General features: G+C 57.2%; 4 protein-coding genes across 4 annotated transcripts; 1 reads left to right on the top strand and 3 right to left on the bottom strand.

Annotated features, from left to right (window-relative positions):
• Nucleotides 1-4,589: 4,589 nt before the first annotated feature.
• Nucleotides 4,590-6,081, bottom strand: VTJ83DRAFT_3383 (uncharacterized protein; the record flags this gene model as incomplete). The annotated part of the gene is made up of 7 exons (XM_071009755.1): nt 4,590-4,654; nt 4,717-4,797; nt 4,850-5,054; nt 5,112-5,318; nt 5,432-5,657; nt 5,716-5,779; nt 5,982-6,081. 7 exons carry the CDS (start codon nt 6,079-6,081, stop codon nt 4,590-4,592), a joined length of 948 nt encoding a protein of 315 aa, XP_070867261.1.
• A 534-nt stretch (nt 6,082-6,615) lies between these two features.
• VTJ83DRAFT_3382 (60S ribosomal protein uL22) lies at nt 6,616-7,685 on the top strand (the record flags this gene model as incomplete). The annotated part of the gene is made up of 4 exons (XM_071009754.1): nt 6,616-6,618; nt 6,822-7,035; nt 7,274-7,461; nt 7,530-7,685. 4 exons carry the CDS (start codon nt 6,616-6,618, stop codon nt 7,683-7,685), a joined length of 561 nt encoding a protein of 186 aa, XP_070867260.1.
• Nucleotides 7,686-8,255: 570 nt separating this feature from the next.
• VTJ83DRAFT_3381 (uncharacterized protein) lies at nt 8,256-9,424 on the bottom strand (the record flags this gene model as incomplete). The annotated part of the gene is made up of 3 exons (XM_071009753.1): nt 8,256-9,209; nt 9,322-9,335; nt 9,400-9,424. 3 exons carry the CDS (start codon nt 9,422-9,424, stop codon nt 8,256-8,258), a joined length of 993 nt encoding a protein of 330 aa, XP_070867259.1.
• A 643-nt stretch (nt 9,425-10,067) lies between these two features.
• Nucleotides 10,068-11,935, bottom strand: VTJ83DRAFT_3380 (uncharacterized protein; the record flags this gene model as incomplete). The annotated part of the gene is made up of 7 exons (XM_071009752.1): nt 10,068-10,404; nt 10,471-10,595; nt 10,650-11,130; nt 11,198-11,298; nt 11,351-11,702; nt 11,755-11,848; nt 11,908-11,935. 7 exons carry the CDS (start codon nt 11,933-11,935, stop codon nt 10,068-10,070), a joined length of 1,518 nt encoding a protein of 505 aa, XP_070867258.1.
• Between the last annotated feature and the right edge of the window lie 2,861 nt (nt 11,936-14,796).

Below are 14,796 nucleotides of genomic sequence, written 5' to 3'. Positions count from 1 at the left end.
ATGTACATGCTGCCGCTGGTGCTGCTGGAACCGCATCCAAGGGTTGTACCGCCACGCTCTGTATCTCACACCCCCGACGGTTTAGGAAGGTCGATGAGAAAAACGGGATGGAGAGCGGACCTTGCAAGCAGCACGCTCTGGGGGTGAGTTGTGCGCTAAGACGACCCAGCAGCATGGAACAGGATCGACGTCGCCCTTCCCAAAGTGCCGTGCGGCGGGTGCATCCCCAGGGGTCGGAGACTCCCAAACACACCACGAGCGAACGCCACAACGACGCAGGGCGCGTGTTTGGTTTCTTTTTTTTCTCTCATCCACCTCTCTACCTAGGTACCTATCATGCGCAACGACGGGAATCCAAGGGAGATAGGCGTGGGGATCCGGGACCGGACCCGACTTTCCTCGTATGTACATAGTACATCCAAGCGAAAGCTCTCCTTTTCCTTTTTCCCCCGATGTTGTGTCCACATTGTTTTGTCGCGACTGCTCGCTCCGGGTTTCCAAGTCGGTTTCTCGATGCTACCCTACACTACCCCCCCCCCCCTTCCCCCAGCCTAGCTTTCCTTCAGCAATCCTTACGTATGTAGTAGTACGTAGACCGCTTGAGCATCGTTAACGTTTTGACAGAAAGGGGAAGCACCTCGTGTTGTGCAATTACTAGTAGACACCCGAGGTCCGAAAGAGCCAGGGCAACAAGGCCGGTGCTGAGGTTGATTCCAGAGCCACACAACGTTTACTAGTGGAGAAAGGAACAAGACATGCGATGGATCCATCACCACAACGCTCCCTTCAGCTCGACCCAGCCCCATGGATCCGGGCAACCAGCCCAGTGCTTCCGCAGCGCCGTCCCGCCCGGCGCGGCAGAGCACGGCTCAGTTGGCGCGGAGGAACCTCACCTGCAGGTCAAGTCATGCAGTGCTGTCGCAGAACGATCCCGGGTTTGAACAATTCAATGGCAGAGCCCAAAAGGAAAAGGGGCCAGATGGCGCTGGAACTTTGGCCCTCTCTCTGTCGACGCTGCCTCTCCACAGGGAGCGGTGTCGTCAGCAATTGTCAGCAACAGGGACAATCAACACCAAGAAAAAGGCAACATTGCGACAAACAACTGCCAACCCCCACCCACCCCTCAATGTTTTGTGAATGCCACCATTGGACACTACCGCCAGCTAGCCCTGCGGTTGACGGAGCTCGGCAGGCTGGATTCGGTTGGCTAAGCGGGCGCGTGGCTGGCTGCGCTGCCCTGTCCGTTGGTGCCCTTGTTCTGCCCTACCACATAACGTTACCCTGGCCAGATGTGCCACCGATCTGGCGTTGTGTGCTCGAGCCAAGGGAAGGGTGGTCACGATAGGAGAAGGAGCCCGCCGAAGGCTCATCATGACAACAGCCATCGAGGGGCGTGGGGGTGTCTGCGGTTGTGTTCAGGGCCCGCACGCGGAGCCTCTATCCTGTTGACTGATGTCTTGAGAGATAGCGGGGGCCATAGAACAGTCCACGAGAACAATTACACCAGGCACACGATAAGCCATCAAATCCTGTGCATGCACGCGGTCTCCGGATTCGAACCCGTCCATTTACTAATACACAGTTCATAGATCGGACTCAACGAACACTCTCCTGGCCGCCACATGGATGATACCCTCCGGATCGACGCCGTACCTGTGGGCTGCCGGGCCTGGGCCTTCGCAGAGAGCCAACCACGCCCTGGTGGCTTGCCGATCATCTGCACAAACACGATCCCATCACCACTCCTCCTCCTCATGCACCTCCCAGGGGGGTTTTGAAGCGCGCTTTGCGCGTCTTCTGTTGCTTGGTGACACCTGCTGCCGTTCAACCCCGCCCCCGGGGACACGACAGACGGGAGCCTGGCGGACGGCCGCCCGAGACACGCAGTCCAGTATTGGTTTATGCACACCCGTGTTTGTAGAGAAGTTGAATAAGACTCTGAAGAGGATTGGACGAGAACCAGCAGGGTCGGCCGCGAACCGCCTCTTCTCTCATGCATTTGTTTTTGTCCAGTTCCGCATCGTGGTAGGTTGCCTTGTCTTCCCCTGCGGTTGGACATGCCCACGCCTGTGTGTCGTCACATATCACGCGCAAGCTCCCGGGATCTTGGCTTGGTGGCAAGCACCCGGATGCATGCCGGCGTTCGACGTCACCAGGAGGATTCCTTCTGGATATTTGGGGATCACCTTCCATTGGATGTGTCATGAGGAGCTGATCCAGGGACTGGTTGCTCATCCTGCCCTTGCCAACATCCCCCCATTGGAAGACGATCGACCCCAGAACCTGGAAAAGCATGCGCAATAAAAAAGAAACAGAGTCGCACAAAGCCGCCGGGGAAGGAAAAAGAAGCGAAGACAGACTCGCTGACAAACAAAGCCAACTCTCAACTCAGAAGACCGTGAACCAGCAATCCCAGGGAAATATCACGCGCGGCAAAATACCATCTCCTGCTCCCCTGGCGGAGAGCTCACGGTGCCCGGCCGGGACCGAGAACGGCCACCCAAGAAACGCCACAAACTCTCACCTCCACCAACCAAGCTCCGGAAATCCCCAAATGTCGGCCTGCAGGGCCAGAACTCCCCCGCTCGTCAGCCAGTCGCGGGGTAGTGTCATGCGCCGGGGAAGTCGGCTTCCGAGATGAAACCTGCAGGTTTGGTCGCCGACCACTTTTTTCGGATTTCGCCTGTTGTGGCGCAACAAGTGATGCTGCTTCTGTCATCCTCAAAACGCCCCCAGGCACACATACTGTGTACACACACACACACACACACACACACACACACACACACACACACACATGCCACAGTACGTATATACATACACTACGGGGAAGAGAGAGCATTTTGCACATGTTCGTCGCGAGCCCATCGGTGGCCGTTGTCGTCCCAGCGTACTCCCCCGTTCAGGACTGAGACACCCGCACGTGCAGGTGGGATCGGGAAGACAAACAGGCGGTGGCCAGTTGCCCGATCTTTGTTCATGCTTCCTGCACAACTCGGGACGAAGGCGGGGTTGAGGTCTATCGGGGGTCAACCCCGACGTCCACATGGACTCGAAGGTCGTGACCCTGTTTATCCCGTGGCAACTGCAAAGTTTATTGTCTGCTTTGTTTGCCGAAGCATTTCGTCAAGTGTGGGGGGCCCTTGTATTATTATTGGATAGATCTCAGGCCAGGTTATCTGCCAATGAGTGTTGGTAAGGATGCTCTCGCGGTGGGTGTTCCATCCTGGTCTGATATTGATGGGCTCGCGATCAGCCTCGCCGTTCCAAGTCAAGCGTTCCTGGGGAGCAAGGTCAAGCACCACGATGGGTCAACCACACGTGTGCTCATCACGATAGGAAGTTCCTTGCCGCCCGTCGTGTCTAGGAGTGATTCGAACGAGAGGCAAGACTCGAGACCCGCCCGGGGAGCCTGGAAGTTCTCGAAACGCTCCGCGCGTGGAGCTGAGATGCCAGCTCGGCATCGGATGAACTTCCAATAAGCTCTGAACGCTGGAGAGGTGCCCCCGGCTTCTATACACCCGCCAGGCCTCTCAGGCGTTCCCTGACCTTCGGCAGCTACCGCTCCCACCCACCATCCCCCAACGTTACCCTCCCGCCCCCTACAGGCCACAGCAAGGCTGACCAACAATTCAGGCCGCCGGTCTGACACACGCGCGCGAGTAGCCGTTCGTTTCCCGCCCACCCGTGCGCGGGTTGCGCAGTAGGGGTGGCGCTCTTCTCCTCGAGGCCGATGACCCGACGGCAAACTCCCCAGTCGCATGAGAGCAGGGCCATGCCGTATTTCCCCTTCGGACCATCCACAGGCTGCGCAGCCGCGCATGAGCCGTGTCGTGGACTTTGCCATCGCGAACTCCAGGCCCCTCGATGTTCGATCACGGGAAGCTGATGGGGGGTGTGAAACCAGCCCCAGAAGCAGGCGGCCGTGTCCCTGCACCCCAAGGGATAATTGGAAACTGGTGAGCCCAACGAGATGGGAGAGACTGGCAGTATCAGACGTAATATTGCAGGAGCACTTTGGGAACAAGCCTTCTGGCCGATGTCTCCTGAATCAAGACCAGCATCTAGACCCGGCCATGGCTCGAGGCAGCGCCAACATGCTCGAAGATGTCACCAATCTGTTTGTGAACAGTACAGTAATCATGATTCATGCAGAAAGGAAGGCAAAAAGTAAATGCTCTCACATCCCGTACGTACAAGCGCGTACCCCTCTTACAGACCCAACTCCCTCTCCAAGGCCGTCACCAAGCAGGCTGTATCTTGCCTCCTGACTTGCGCCATCCTCTGGCCGACCCAAGGCAGCCAACGCCCGACTCCCGGTGCCTGCCACGTCTCCATGGTTGACGAGCATGCTGCCCCCAAGAGTGCCCATGGAACGTCACGACGAGAGAAGCCTCAGGTCGGGGCTGTGGCAGATATGGACAAGATGTTGCATTTACATCCCGTAACTCTAGCCACATACACGTTGCTGATTAAACATGCCCTGAACGCCATTCGCCGCCCTGAAGAAGCCAACCATCCTTATGAACACCAGCCCATGTGAAAAACGTCCGGAAGAGATTCAAGAAGCAGGGAGAAATGCATCTCGTTTAGCCCTCGAACTCCTTTTGGAGGTAGACGCAAGACACCATGGCGTGGTCACGCTCATACGGCTCTGTAGACGAGATTGTTAGTTTGATCTCGAAAGTTTACACTCAGGATCGGGCAGAAACTTACCCAGGGTGAGCTGTTCCTTGGGGAAGAACTTGTCCTCGCGAAGCTTCTGGACTTCGCTCGCGAACACCTGCTCCGGAGGCGCTAGAGGACTGTCAGCAAGGGGTCTGTCAAGCAACTCCGGGATGGAACATACCGGTGCTGTCAATGCAGCTGGCCTTGATGGAGATGAGGAGGCCGCCGCCCTGCTTCAGGAACAGCCTGGCGTTGATACCGACAATTCTGGCCTGGTCGGGCTGGGCAACATCGGCGAAGATGACATCAACCATGGGGAGCAACATCCGGTACGCCATGGGCTTGCGAGCGTCCTCGACGATCGGGATAACGTTGGTGCGGCGAGTCTGTGGTCGTTGTCAGCAACCCGTCAGAGGAAGGAAGAACAAGGGGTAACAACGTACAGCCATGTTGATCAGATCGCGGCCGGAACGGTGCGAGAACTCGACAGCGTAGACAGCACCGGTCGGGCCGACGATGTCGGCGACGTGGGAGACGGACGTGCCCGAGGCGGCACCAAGGTAGAGGACCTTGGAGCCCGGCTTCATGTAGATGGTCTCGAGACCGCCCAGAATACCGGCAGCAAGCTTACTCCGGAAAGGGTTCCAGATCTGTTCAAAGTCAGCCCTGGTCCTTTGCTCATTGCTCAGCAGCCCGCCGGCCGCGAACACCGGGCAGGCAGCGTCCCAACTGCAGCGCACCGGCGCGCGGGAAATTGACTTACGCGGTACTCGATCTTGGTGGCAGGGGCGCCGTCCTTGCCAGCAGTCTCGACCGAAATCCTCTTCTCGCCGTACACCGACTCGCCGGGAACGAGGTTGGCAGTCGCGAGCAGATCCTCCTTGCCGCCGCGAGCGACGAAGACGCCCTTGTGACGATGGGGCTCGACGATGACCTTCTTGCCGCCCTTCGCGCCCGCGCCGCCCTTGCCGCCGCGGCCGCCGCGACCACTGCGTCTGCCATTAGTCTGCTGAACTTGCACCGCACACGGAAATAGGGATTCCGTACCCTCCACGGCCACCGCGACCGCCACCACCGCCACGTCCACGACCACCGGGGGCACCACCACGACCTGATTTAAGACCGTTAGCGATGGCTTCTCGTCGCTGCTGATGGCTTGATGGGCAGAGAAGGCTGCAACAACGGAGCGTCCGTAGGACCAATAGACTCCGCGACGGAGCCCAGTGTGTTCCCAACCGGGACGCCCGTTACCTGCGGCCAACGCGATCCCAAGACCGCCATTCGATCAGGAATCATCAAGATGTCAGACTTACCACCGCGGGCACCGCCCCTCGCGCCGCCGCGACCACCAGCAGGGCCGCCGCGGAAGTTGCCTCCACGGCCACCGCCACGTCCACCGCGATCAAAGGCCATTGTGACTGATTATGGGATCTGGGCTGCGAAATTGGTGTAGTATCGATCGGACTCGACGGTACCGAATGTGTCGTGAAGTGAAAACCGGTCTTCGAGACACAATGGATACAAACGCGATGGCTCGTCGATGTCGAGAAAGCTTCGAGGCGGACGAAGCTTGGCTGCAAAATTTCCTGGACGCTCGAAAAAAAAGCGGGGCCGACGTGACCCGCAGTTGTCTCGGCAGGCAGGCTGTCCAATGATATTATTGGCCAATGCGTGCCCCACCCAAAAATAGTTTTCAGCACTAACAGATTAAGGGGTGAAAGCGGTATGGACTTGTTAGTGACTCTAACTTCTCCCAGCCTCAGCCTTCTCTCTGCACAAGGCACCTGATTGCTGCCTCAGGCCAATTTTCTCCGCGCACGGGCCAAACATCCGCAAACCCACAGAGCCCTAATCGCGAAAATCGCATCTGGCGCCGAAATTTGTAACAACCATCACTCCGAAAGTCCAACCCGGTCGATTCCGCCCTCACATCGACAAACAGCCAAGATGGTCAGTACACGCCTCGAAACGAAGCCCCGTGATTCTTTCAGACCCAACGCACCCGACGTCTCGCTGTCCTGCGGTCTCTCTGCGAGTTGATGGAGCAGCGAGAGGGGGGACGTTGTGCAGGCGGGCGGAACCTTGGGGATGAAGGGAACTGCTCCGACATGCGTTGGGATGGAGGCTGACACGATTCTTTCTGCAAAATCCAGGTTCGGTACGCCGCGACTGAGATTGCCCCCGCCAAGTCGGCCCGCGCCCGCGGCGCCTACCTCCGGGTTTCGTTCAAGAACACCCGCGAGACCGCCCAGGCCATCAACGGCTGGAAGCTCCAGCGCGCCGTCAAGTTCCTCGAGAACGTTATTGAGAAGAAGGAGGCCGTTCCTTTCCGCCGCTTCGCTGGCTCGATTGGCCGGACCGCCCAAGGTACGACGACTTGATACCACGAGCCCTCTCGCGGCAGGAAATACCACCACACACACACACACACACACACACACACACACACACACACACACACACACACACACACAAGACCCAGTGAAAAGAGGAGGAAGGACGAGGAGCTTGGGGAACAACACTGGAGTCAGCCCGCTGGGCTCTTGGGGAGGGACGGGCATCTTGTCGAGGACGTGATGCTGACAGTCGATTTTTCCCCCAACAGGCAAGCAGTTCGGCGTCTCGCGCGCCCGCTGGCCCGTCAAGTCGGCCCAGTTCCTCCTGGGCCTGCTCAAGAACGCCGAGGCCAACGCCGACGCCAAGGGCCTTGACACCGGCAACCTCATTGTCAAGCACATCCAGGTCAACCAGGCCCCCAAGCAGCGCCGCCGCACCTACCGCGCTCACGGTCGCGTACGTACCCCCTCGACCCGCTCCTCTCTCGGACGACCCTTGTCGGAAACACTAACACCGTCTTCTAGATCAACCCCTACATGTCGAGCCCCTGCCACATCGAGCTGATCCTCACCGAGGCCGAGGAGGCTGTCCAGAAGTCCGAGGCGGTTGTCCGTGACGAGTCGCACCTGACTTCGAGGCAGCGTGGCCTCCGCATCCGCCAGGCCATCACTGCGGCTTAAGCCTTAAGGGGCTGATTGCTTCTGGCTAGTCGAGTGCGGGACGATGGGGGAGCAGGGAGTTCTTTGACTGGGCATGGTTTTCTTCCGGAACGGTGTACACACGAGCATGGCATTTTATCGGGTCACAGGCTACGAATTCCAACAAAAAGGAGTCTCTCTAAAGACGGAGGCATTGAGGACCACCACTGTGGGTGCGCGCGCGGAGCCGGATTGGAGGGTTTTATGGGCGTATACCGGAATACCATTGCGTTGACTCGACTGCCGCCGCGCCCGCACCGATGATAGAGAAGACATGCTGCTCTGGTCAATTGGCTCTTCCTCTACTGTTGAATGTGCTCTTTGCGAGTGGATGAAACTCTCAGTGACAGCGTGTGTCCGCCATTCCGCATCAGCATGACCCCGGGAAGAAGAGACCCTCTCGCGAGCAAGCTCGCCATGCTATTTCCCCTGGATGGTCCACCAGGGGCTTCCAAGGCCTTGGCTCGTTTCTCTCAGGGTAGCGCAAGGAACAGGAGCACCTGGTCTAGGCTGTTCGCACGATACCCGTCCGCCACAATGTCCCTTCCTCGGTTAATCCTCCTCCATCGCATCGCCGCCGCCGCCGCCGCCAACCTTCTTCCTCTCCTCTATCCTCTTCTCCACCTTCTTCTTCCCCTCCTGGATCCATTTCTCAAACTCCGCCTCCCCGCCCTTTTGCAGCTTGGCCGCCACCACGCCCTTGAGCACCTCGCCGGCAAACCCCACGAAGTTGTGCCGGCGCAGCGCGTTCTCAAACTGCCAGTCGCGACGCTTGCGCTCCTCGCGGGCGAGCAGCTCCGCGTCGCCCAGCTCCCGCGCCCGCACCCGCAGGTCGCGCACCATGGCGAGCAGGTTGAAGCGGATCTCGGCGGCGTCGTAGCGCGCGATCCGCCGGCGGAGGACGTCCATGACCTTCTCGGGGAACTCCCCGCTGGCGCAGGGGCCGTGGCTGATGGGGGCGGGCTGCAGGCCGTCGAGCTCGTAGAGCGTGCCGTCGATCGGGGTGTAGGCGACGAAGTGGAAGGCCGCGTCGTCGTCCGACGAGACGTCCGGGCGCTGGGTCTCGTCGACGAAGGGCGAGGAGCGGGCGAAGCGGTTGTGCACGTCGCGGATGAGCTCGCTGTTGGAGAGCGCCTCGCCGCGGTACTCGGGCGGCAGGGCCATGGTGAACTCGCGGAAGGAGGCGAGCTCGGGCCCAATGTCGATGATGTCGTCCGGGTCGGAGCCCTCCGTCTTGTTGAGGAGGACGCTGAGCAGGGCTTGCGTGCCGCAGGCGTTCTGGATGGTCTGGGCGGCGAAGAAGAGGCGCTCGGCGGCTTCGTGGTCATAGGTGCCGTCGAGGGGCTTGTCGCCGGCGCGGTAGGGGGCATCGGTGGGGAACTTAAAGAGGAAGATGACGCCGTAGACGGGATAGAGCTGGGCTAGAGAGTCGGCGTCGAGCGACAGGAGCTCTTCGAACTGAACATTTTTGACGCCGAGGTTGTCGAGGAGGTAGGTGAAGACACCCTGGCGAGGATTCGCTTGTCAGACTGTGTTTCTCTCTTCATGAGGATGCCAGATGTGGCTGGCTCATGGGCCCCTCCGTGATCGAAGTGGGGTTGGACGGAAAGAAGCATACCGCATCGGACTCGACTGTAGGAGAGATGGCGGGATCAGTAGCCGGAATATCGTGGCAGAGATTCCAAAGGCAACTCACTGGTATTCCACCCGCCACTGCTCATCTTGATGTCGTCTTGACCGCACAGCGGTCGGGTTGCTTTGGGCCAAGCTTCGGTGTGATGTGCTGGGGAAAAGGAGGTCCTAGTTATCAAGGACGGGTTTCCAACCGCGGTTGGAAAAGTTTCGGGCACTCTGGAAATTCGAGGTGTGACAACAGCTGACCCAACCAAGAGGTTCGGTTCGTCTCGGCGCTATGATCAGACCAACAGCCACGTCTGCTTTGTACGTGGTAGTACATACACAGGGCAGAAAGCACAGAATATCGGGGCCACAATTGGTCAACTTGCCTATTTTGGGCCGATGATGCACCTGGTAGCTGCCTGTGGTTCTCGATAAGATAAGGGAGCTATCCCCACCTCCTGTGCAAAGAACCTACCAAAAACCCCAGGGTTGTTCCCAGCTTCCCCCAACCCTGACAGCCTTAGGACCTGAGACATCACCAGCAGCTCCCAGCAGCAGCCTCATCAACCAAGGGTTCATCAACTGAATGACAAACTGCAGACAGTGGAAATTGAGATTGTTTGCGAATGACTTTCCGAGCTTGTGACCCACTCCACATACACCGTCAACATCAGGGCTGTGAGAGACACACGCATATCGCCCACCCTCTAGGTTCTGGAGTCCCGATCAAACGCACTCCGATCCTCACTTGGCAGCAGCGGCTGAGTCCTCAAAGGGTTGGCGCAAAGGCTCAGGCGGAGCATCCGCCGGCCCCTTGTATGCAGTGTCAGCGCGGTTCTGTCCCGAGGGGTTACCGTTGACCTCGTCGGCCGAGTCCAGCGAAAAGGCGGTGCTCTGGTTCTTGCGACGCGTCATCCAGCCCCAGATCCCGACCGCGGCCTGCATAAGCCAGGGCCGCTCCCGGGGAGGACGCCAGGTCCAGCATTCCTTGAGGTGGTAGTTCTGGGGGGTGACGCTCTCGCGCGAGAGTTTGACTATGGCCCAGATGGCGATGTTAAGGACTGCGTAGGTGAACAGTCCCCTGTAGGTACATAGTTCGGTCAGTTCCGAAACGCCAGGACAAGGAAGGGAGGTCTGTAACACTTACGCAAGCAGTCCATAAGCAACGCTGTAGCTGAACGGGATGAAGGCCAGCGTGACAAAGGACGGAATGGCATCCCCGATGTACGACCAGTTGATCTTGGTGACCTGGCGGATCATCATGCAACCCACCTGAGGAGGAGCCGTTAGCGACCGAAACTGGGAGGTCGGAAGAGAAAGACCAACCAAGATCAGGGTGCACCCCGTTGCCCACGGTGGAACTGATGCCAGGATCGGGGCGAAGAAGAGGGTAACGAGAAAGCAGGAGCCAGTCACCACGGCGGTCAAACCAGTGCGGCCTCCCTCGGCAATCCCGGCACTGCTCTCGATGAATGGGGTAACGGGAGACAGGCCAACGAGCGAGCCGATGGAGATGCAAAGGGAGTCGACGCAGAAGGCGACGGTCGAGCGCGGGAACTCGGTCTCGTCCCTGCGAGCCCGGCTGCAGAACCTCGCCATCGAGTACAGAGTGGCTGTGCAGTCGATAATGTCGACATACAGGAAGGTGAAAAGTGCCAGCGCAAACTTGCCGCCATCATCTCCAAGGTTCCATTGCTGTTGCATGAGGGTGCGCTGGATGGGGTGGAAATTGACGACCTTGGAGAAGTAGTTGAACCGCCAATTGCCATCAGGGGTGTTGGGGAAGAACGTGAAGGGGGTGTTTCGGCTGAATGGGGCGTCAGCAACGATGCCCAAAATCACAAACTTCCAGAGAAAGCACCCACGGCCATGACAGGATGGAGACGAGGCCGATGCCGATGATGATGGCACCCTTGACGCGGAACGACATCAGGACCGTGGTGAAGAGCCCGCCTAGCACGATGCCCACCCACATCTACGCAGCAGATTAGTGTAATGCATTTACAAGCCATGATGAACCTAAATACCTTGGGGTTGGACATGATACCGGATGTGCACTCTCCAAGCTCATTGAGGTCTTCGGCGGGGCAGCCAGCGAGGGTAAGGGGCGTGGCCATGGAGCCAGTGACGATGCCGATTCCGCTCGCGTAGGTCACGCCGATGAGGGTTAGAAACATGCCGATGCCCACGCCGCTCGCGATCTTGATGGTACGAGGGATGATCTTCACCAGCCAATGGCGCATGCCGGTCAGGGCAAGGAACATGAAGATCCATCCCTCGAGGAAGACGGCTGTGAGTGCGAGACGGTAATTGACATGGCCTTGTCCCTTGATTCCGACGACTTGATAGGTGAAGTAGGCGTTGAGGCCCATTCCTGGACTTTGGAAAGGTCAGCACATGTCTAAGTGCAGCACCCGAGAAGGAGATTTACCCGAGGGCTACCGGAAGGTTGGTGAAGAGACCGAACAAGATGCTAGAGAGACCAGCGATAGCCGAGGTAGCGGTAATGAGGTCAAGTTTCAGTTCTGGTTGTGTTAGCAGAGACTCAATAGGGGACGTTCTCCGCAGACGAACATCTGCTTACCATCGTAGCACCTGGTCCACTCAGGCATATTGGCGCAGTTTCCTCTCGTGTCGTAGGGTGTATGGCATGGACAACCATAGCCAGACTCGGCAAGAATCGATGCCTGGGACTCGTGAGTATGGACGACAAAGAGAAGCTCTTTGCATGCTTACATTGACAGCAATAATGTAGGCGGCGGTGGAAAAGGTGGTGAGGCCAGCTCGGATTTCGGCAGACAGGTGGGCATCCTCAATTTCATTCGGCTGTCAACGGAATGCAGAAGTATGTACTGTCAGTGGTTGGCTTAGATATTCGGTTTGTGGTCTCTTGGGTGGGTAATCACTCACATGGCCGCAGCCCTTGAGGCGAAACAGACGGCCGATCGGCGACTGGGCCACCTTGTTGTCCATACGGTGAACCAGGATTCGCATTCTGTGCTTCAACCTACCGAACCAAGACGTGGGTTGATCATTTGTTTCGGTGATCTCTTCGGGGGCCATGCCTCTGGGCTGCATTTCGATTTCCTCCCTGAGAGGGTCAGCATCGTGCGACATTCTCGATTACGCTCGCGGCGGGGATTGATGTTCCGTGGAATCTCAGGAAGCAGTTCCCAAGTTTTGGAACAAGAACACAATCGCGCGCTGCGGTACTAGTTCAGACCGTGGCTTTTTAGGCAACTCACCTTGGAGGAGGACCCGATCCTGGAGCCATTGACGAGCGAGCAGCCACGCTTGTTCTGGGGGTGGTAAGTTGTTGGATTGAAGTCGAAGTGTTTAAAAAGCGAACTGGATATGTGAAACTGGCGAGGGTATTTGTGGTGCAACGAGTGGGCTGTCGAGAAATCACGGAGTTTGTTTGATGGGAGGAAGAATGACTAATGTTGTCAGAGAAGCGCAGGATCGTGGAGAGAAACATCTCTGAGATGTTTGCTTCCCGACCCGAACCGGGCTGTCCGGGGCGAACCTCGTTGAGACTTTCACATGAAGTCCACCATGCCCCATCAATGGGAGTATCGTGGCATCAAAGGTGCTCGAAATGGTACCATTGTAGGGTACCCATTGATCACGTACGTAGTCAACACGATCATTGCATCTCGAATGGAAGGATTGTCAAAACGGGCATGCGATTAATTCCCAACCCAGCTAGAGGCCTTCGGATTACGACGTGCTTTTAACACATTGGGCTTCGTGGCGGTGATGAACAAAAAAGACAGGATCTGTTAATCCTTGTATTTACCTCAGTCATGCCTAGAATGCCGATACTGTGCTCCGAATCCCGATATTTCTTGGTGTGGCACTCCTCTGTCATTTCGTGAGAGGGAAAACCGTTCATGATGTAACGTTCTTGAGCCCCGTTCACGATGTATTATACCCGAGACAGCAAGTCTGAGTCACCAGCGGACCCAACATCATGCCTGGGATTCTTTTATAAGCCACTCGTCTGTCCGTTACAGCAGTTCAAGAATCAGTATGCACCTTATGATCGTAGTAAGGCTTGGGTCTTCATAGAGCTGACATAGGACTTGCATCGAGGACCAGGAAACAAGGGAAAAAGAACAAAGAACGCAGCGACTTCACCAGAAACACGATTTATTGCAAGAATAACCCATTCTTCTTGTTGGACTGAGGTGCTTGAGGTGGAAGTCCCATGCCTCCGAGCCAAGCCCGATTCCTCCGGATCTTGGCGCTGCCGGGGCAGGCCGAAGGCGTTGCCAGAATCGTGGACGATCTGGAACATGATTGGCGACCGTCGCCGGCTGGGGGACCAAGGCTCCGAAGTGGGGTTCCCGGATCCGGACCCGTTCCCAACTTGTCCAGCGTCCGTCAAGCAACTTCCGATGCAAGATGCGTTGTCACTCATCTGTCCTTCATAACGTCCTTCATCAGGTTGCTCCGAGCGGACTGGTAGCGCAGCTATCGTGGAGCGCAGTAGAATCGATACACAGTACATCATGGCCGCCCAGTTCTCTGTCGCATTCTCCGCAACCTGCGTTCTGGGTTGGAGGATACCAAGCACCATGGGGGGCCAAGAAGATAAAAAGCCATGAGTGTGATCAACAACCCGAGACGAAATGCGCCCTCTCTGAGCGTGCACCGCGCACAGCATTTGGATGCTACCTTGTCGCACAATTTCCAGGTTCCTCCACTCACCCATCACTTCGTGTTCCAATGAGCAGGCTACAACCAAGAGCCGTGTGCACAGATGCGGATCATAATGCCAGTATCCGAGTCTGTCTAAATTCTGTGAACCATAAGGTACGTTTTTCAATGCGATCTCCATCGGTTTGCCTTCACACAGCCGAATGATACGTGCCAAGGGCGTACGCCGTGTTCTCTATTCTTGGGTACAGTACACCTGTTCAAGCATACGTCATCTCCAAGATGTACAGTGGTAGTATCGTCAGAGTGCATGATTCTTCGTACATCCATGACCTCTATGATACAAAGGCTGGGGTCCAGACTTTCCAAGAATGTTTTGGTGGCAAGAGGAGCAACGCCGGACACACGAACACTGAAGTTTCAAGCTCATGTAGACTCAACCCTAGGCGCTTTTCCGAGTGGTGATCTGGGAGCCATGACAAAAGTCTTCTTGTGAAACTCGGACACCAAGTCTCATGGTTACCATAGAGTTCGTTTCCGAGCATGTTGTCGGATTTCGCAAAGGATTGTGGCTTCGACGTACGGAGGAAACTCGAGAGTCTGGGAAGGAACTCGTGGAAGCGGCAGCAGAAATCTAACACGCCACGCAGCTTTTGCACTTTTCACAAAATACATCATTAGACACACAATACTTTTTTTTCCTTTAAACTTTCAGAATGGCTCCCTTTTCCATCCGGGAACGAGGCTCCTTTTACCCCTCTCTTCTCTCCGAACCGACCACCAATGTCGTCGGGCAACGGTGTGACACTCC

The sequence above is a fragment of the Remersonia thermophila genome, chromosome 3 (assembly GCF_042764415.1).
Source record: "Remersonia thermophila strain ATCC 22073 chromosome 3, whole genome shotgun sequence".
In the NCBI taxonomy this organism is placed as follows: Eukaryota; Fungi; Ascomycota; class Sordariomycetes; order Sordariales; family Chaetomiaceae; genus Remersonia; species Remersonia thermophila.
The sequence above is the reverse complement of the archived record's forward strand: the minus strand, read 5'-3'. Positions and strand labels throughout refer to the sequence as shown.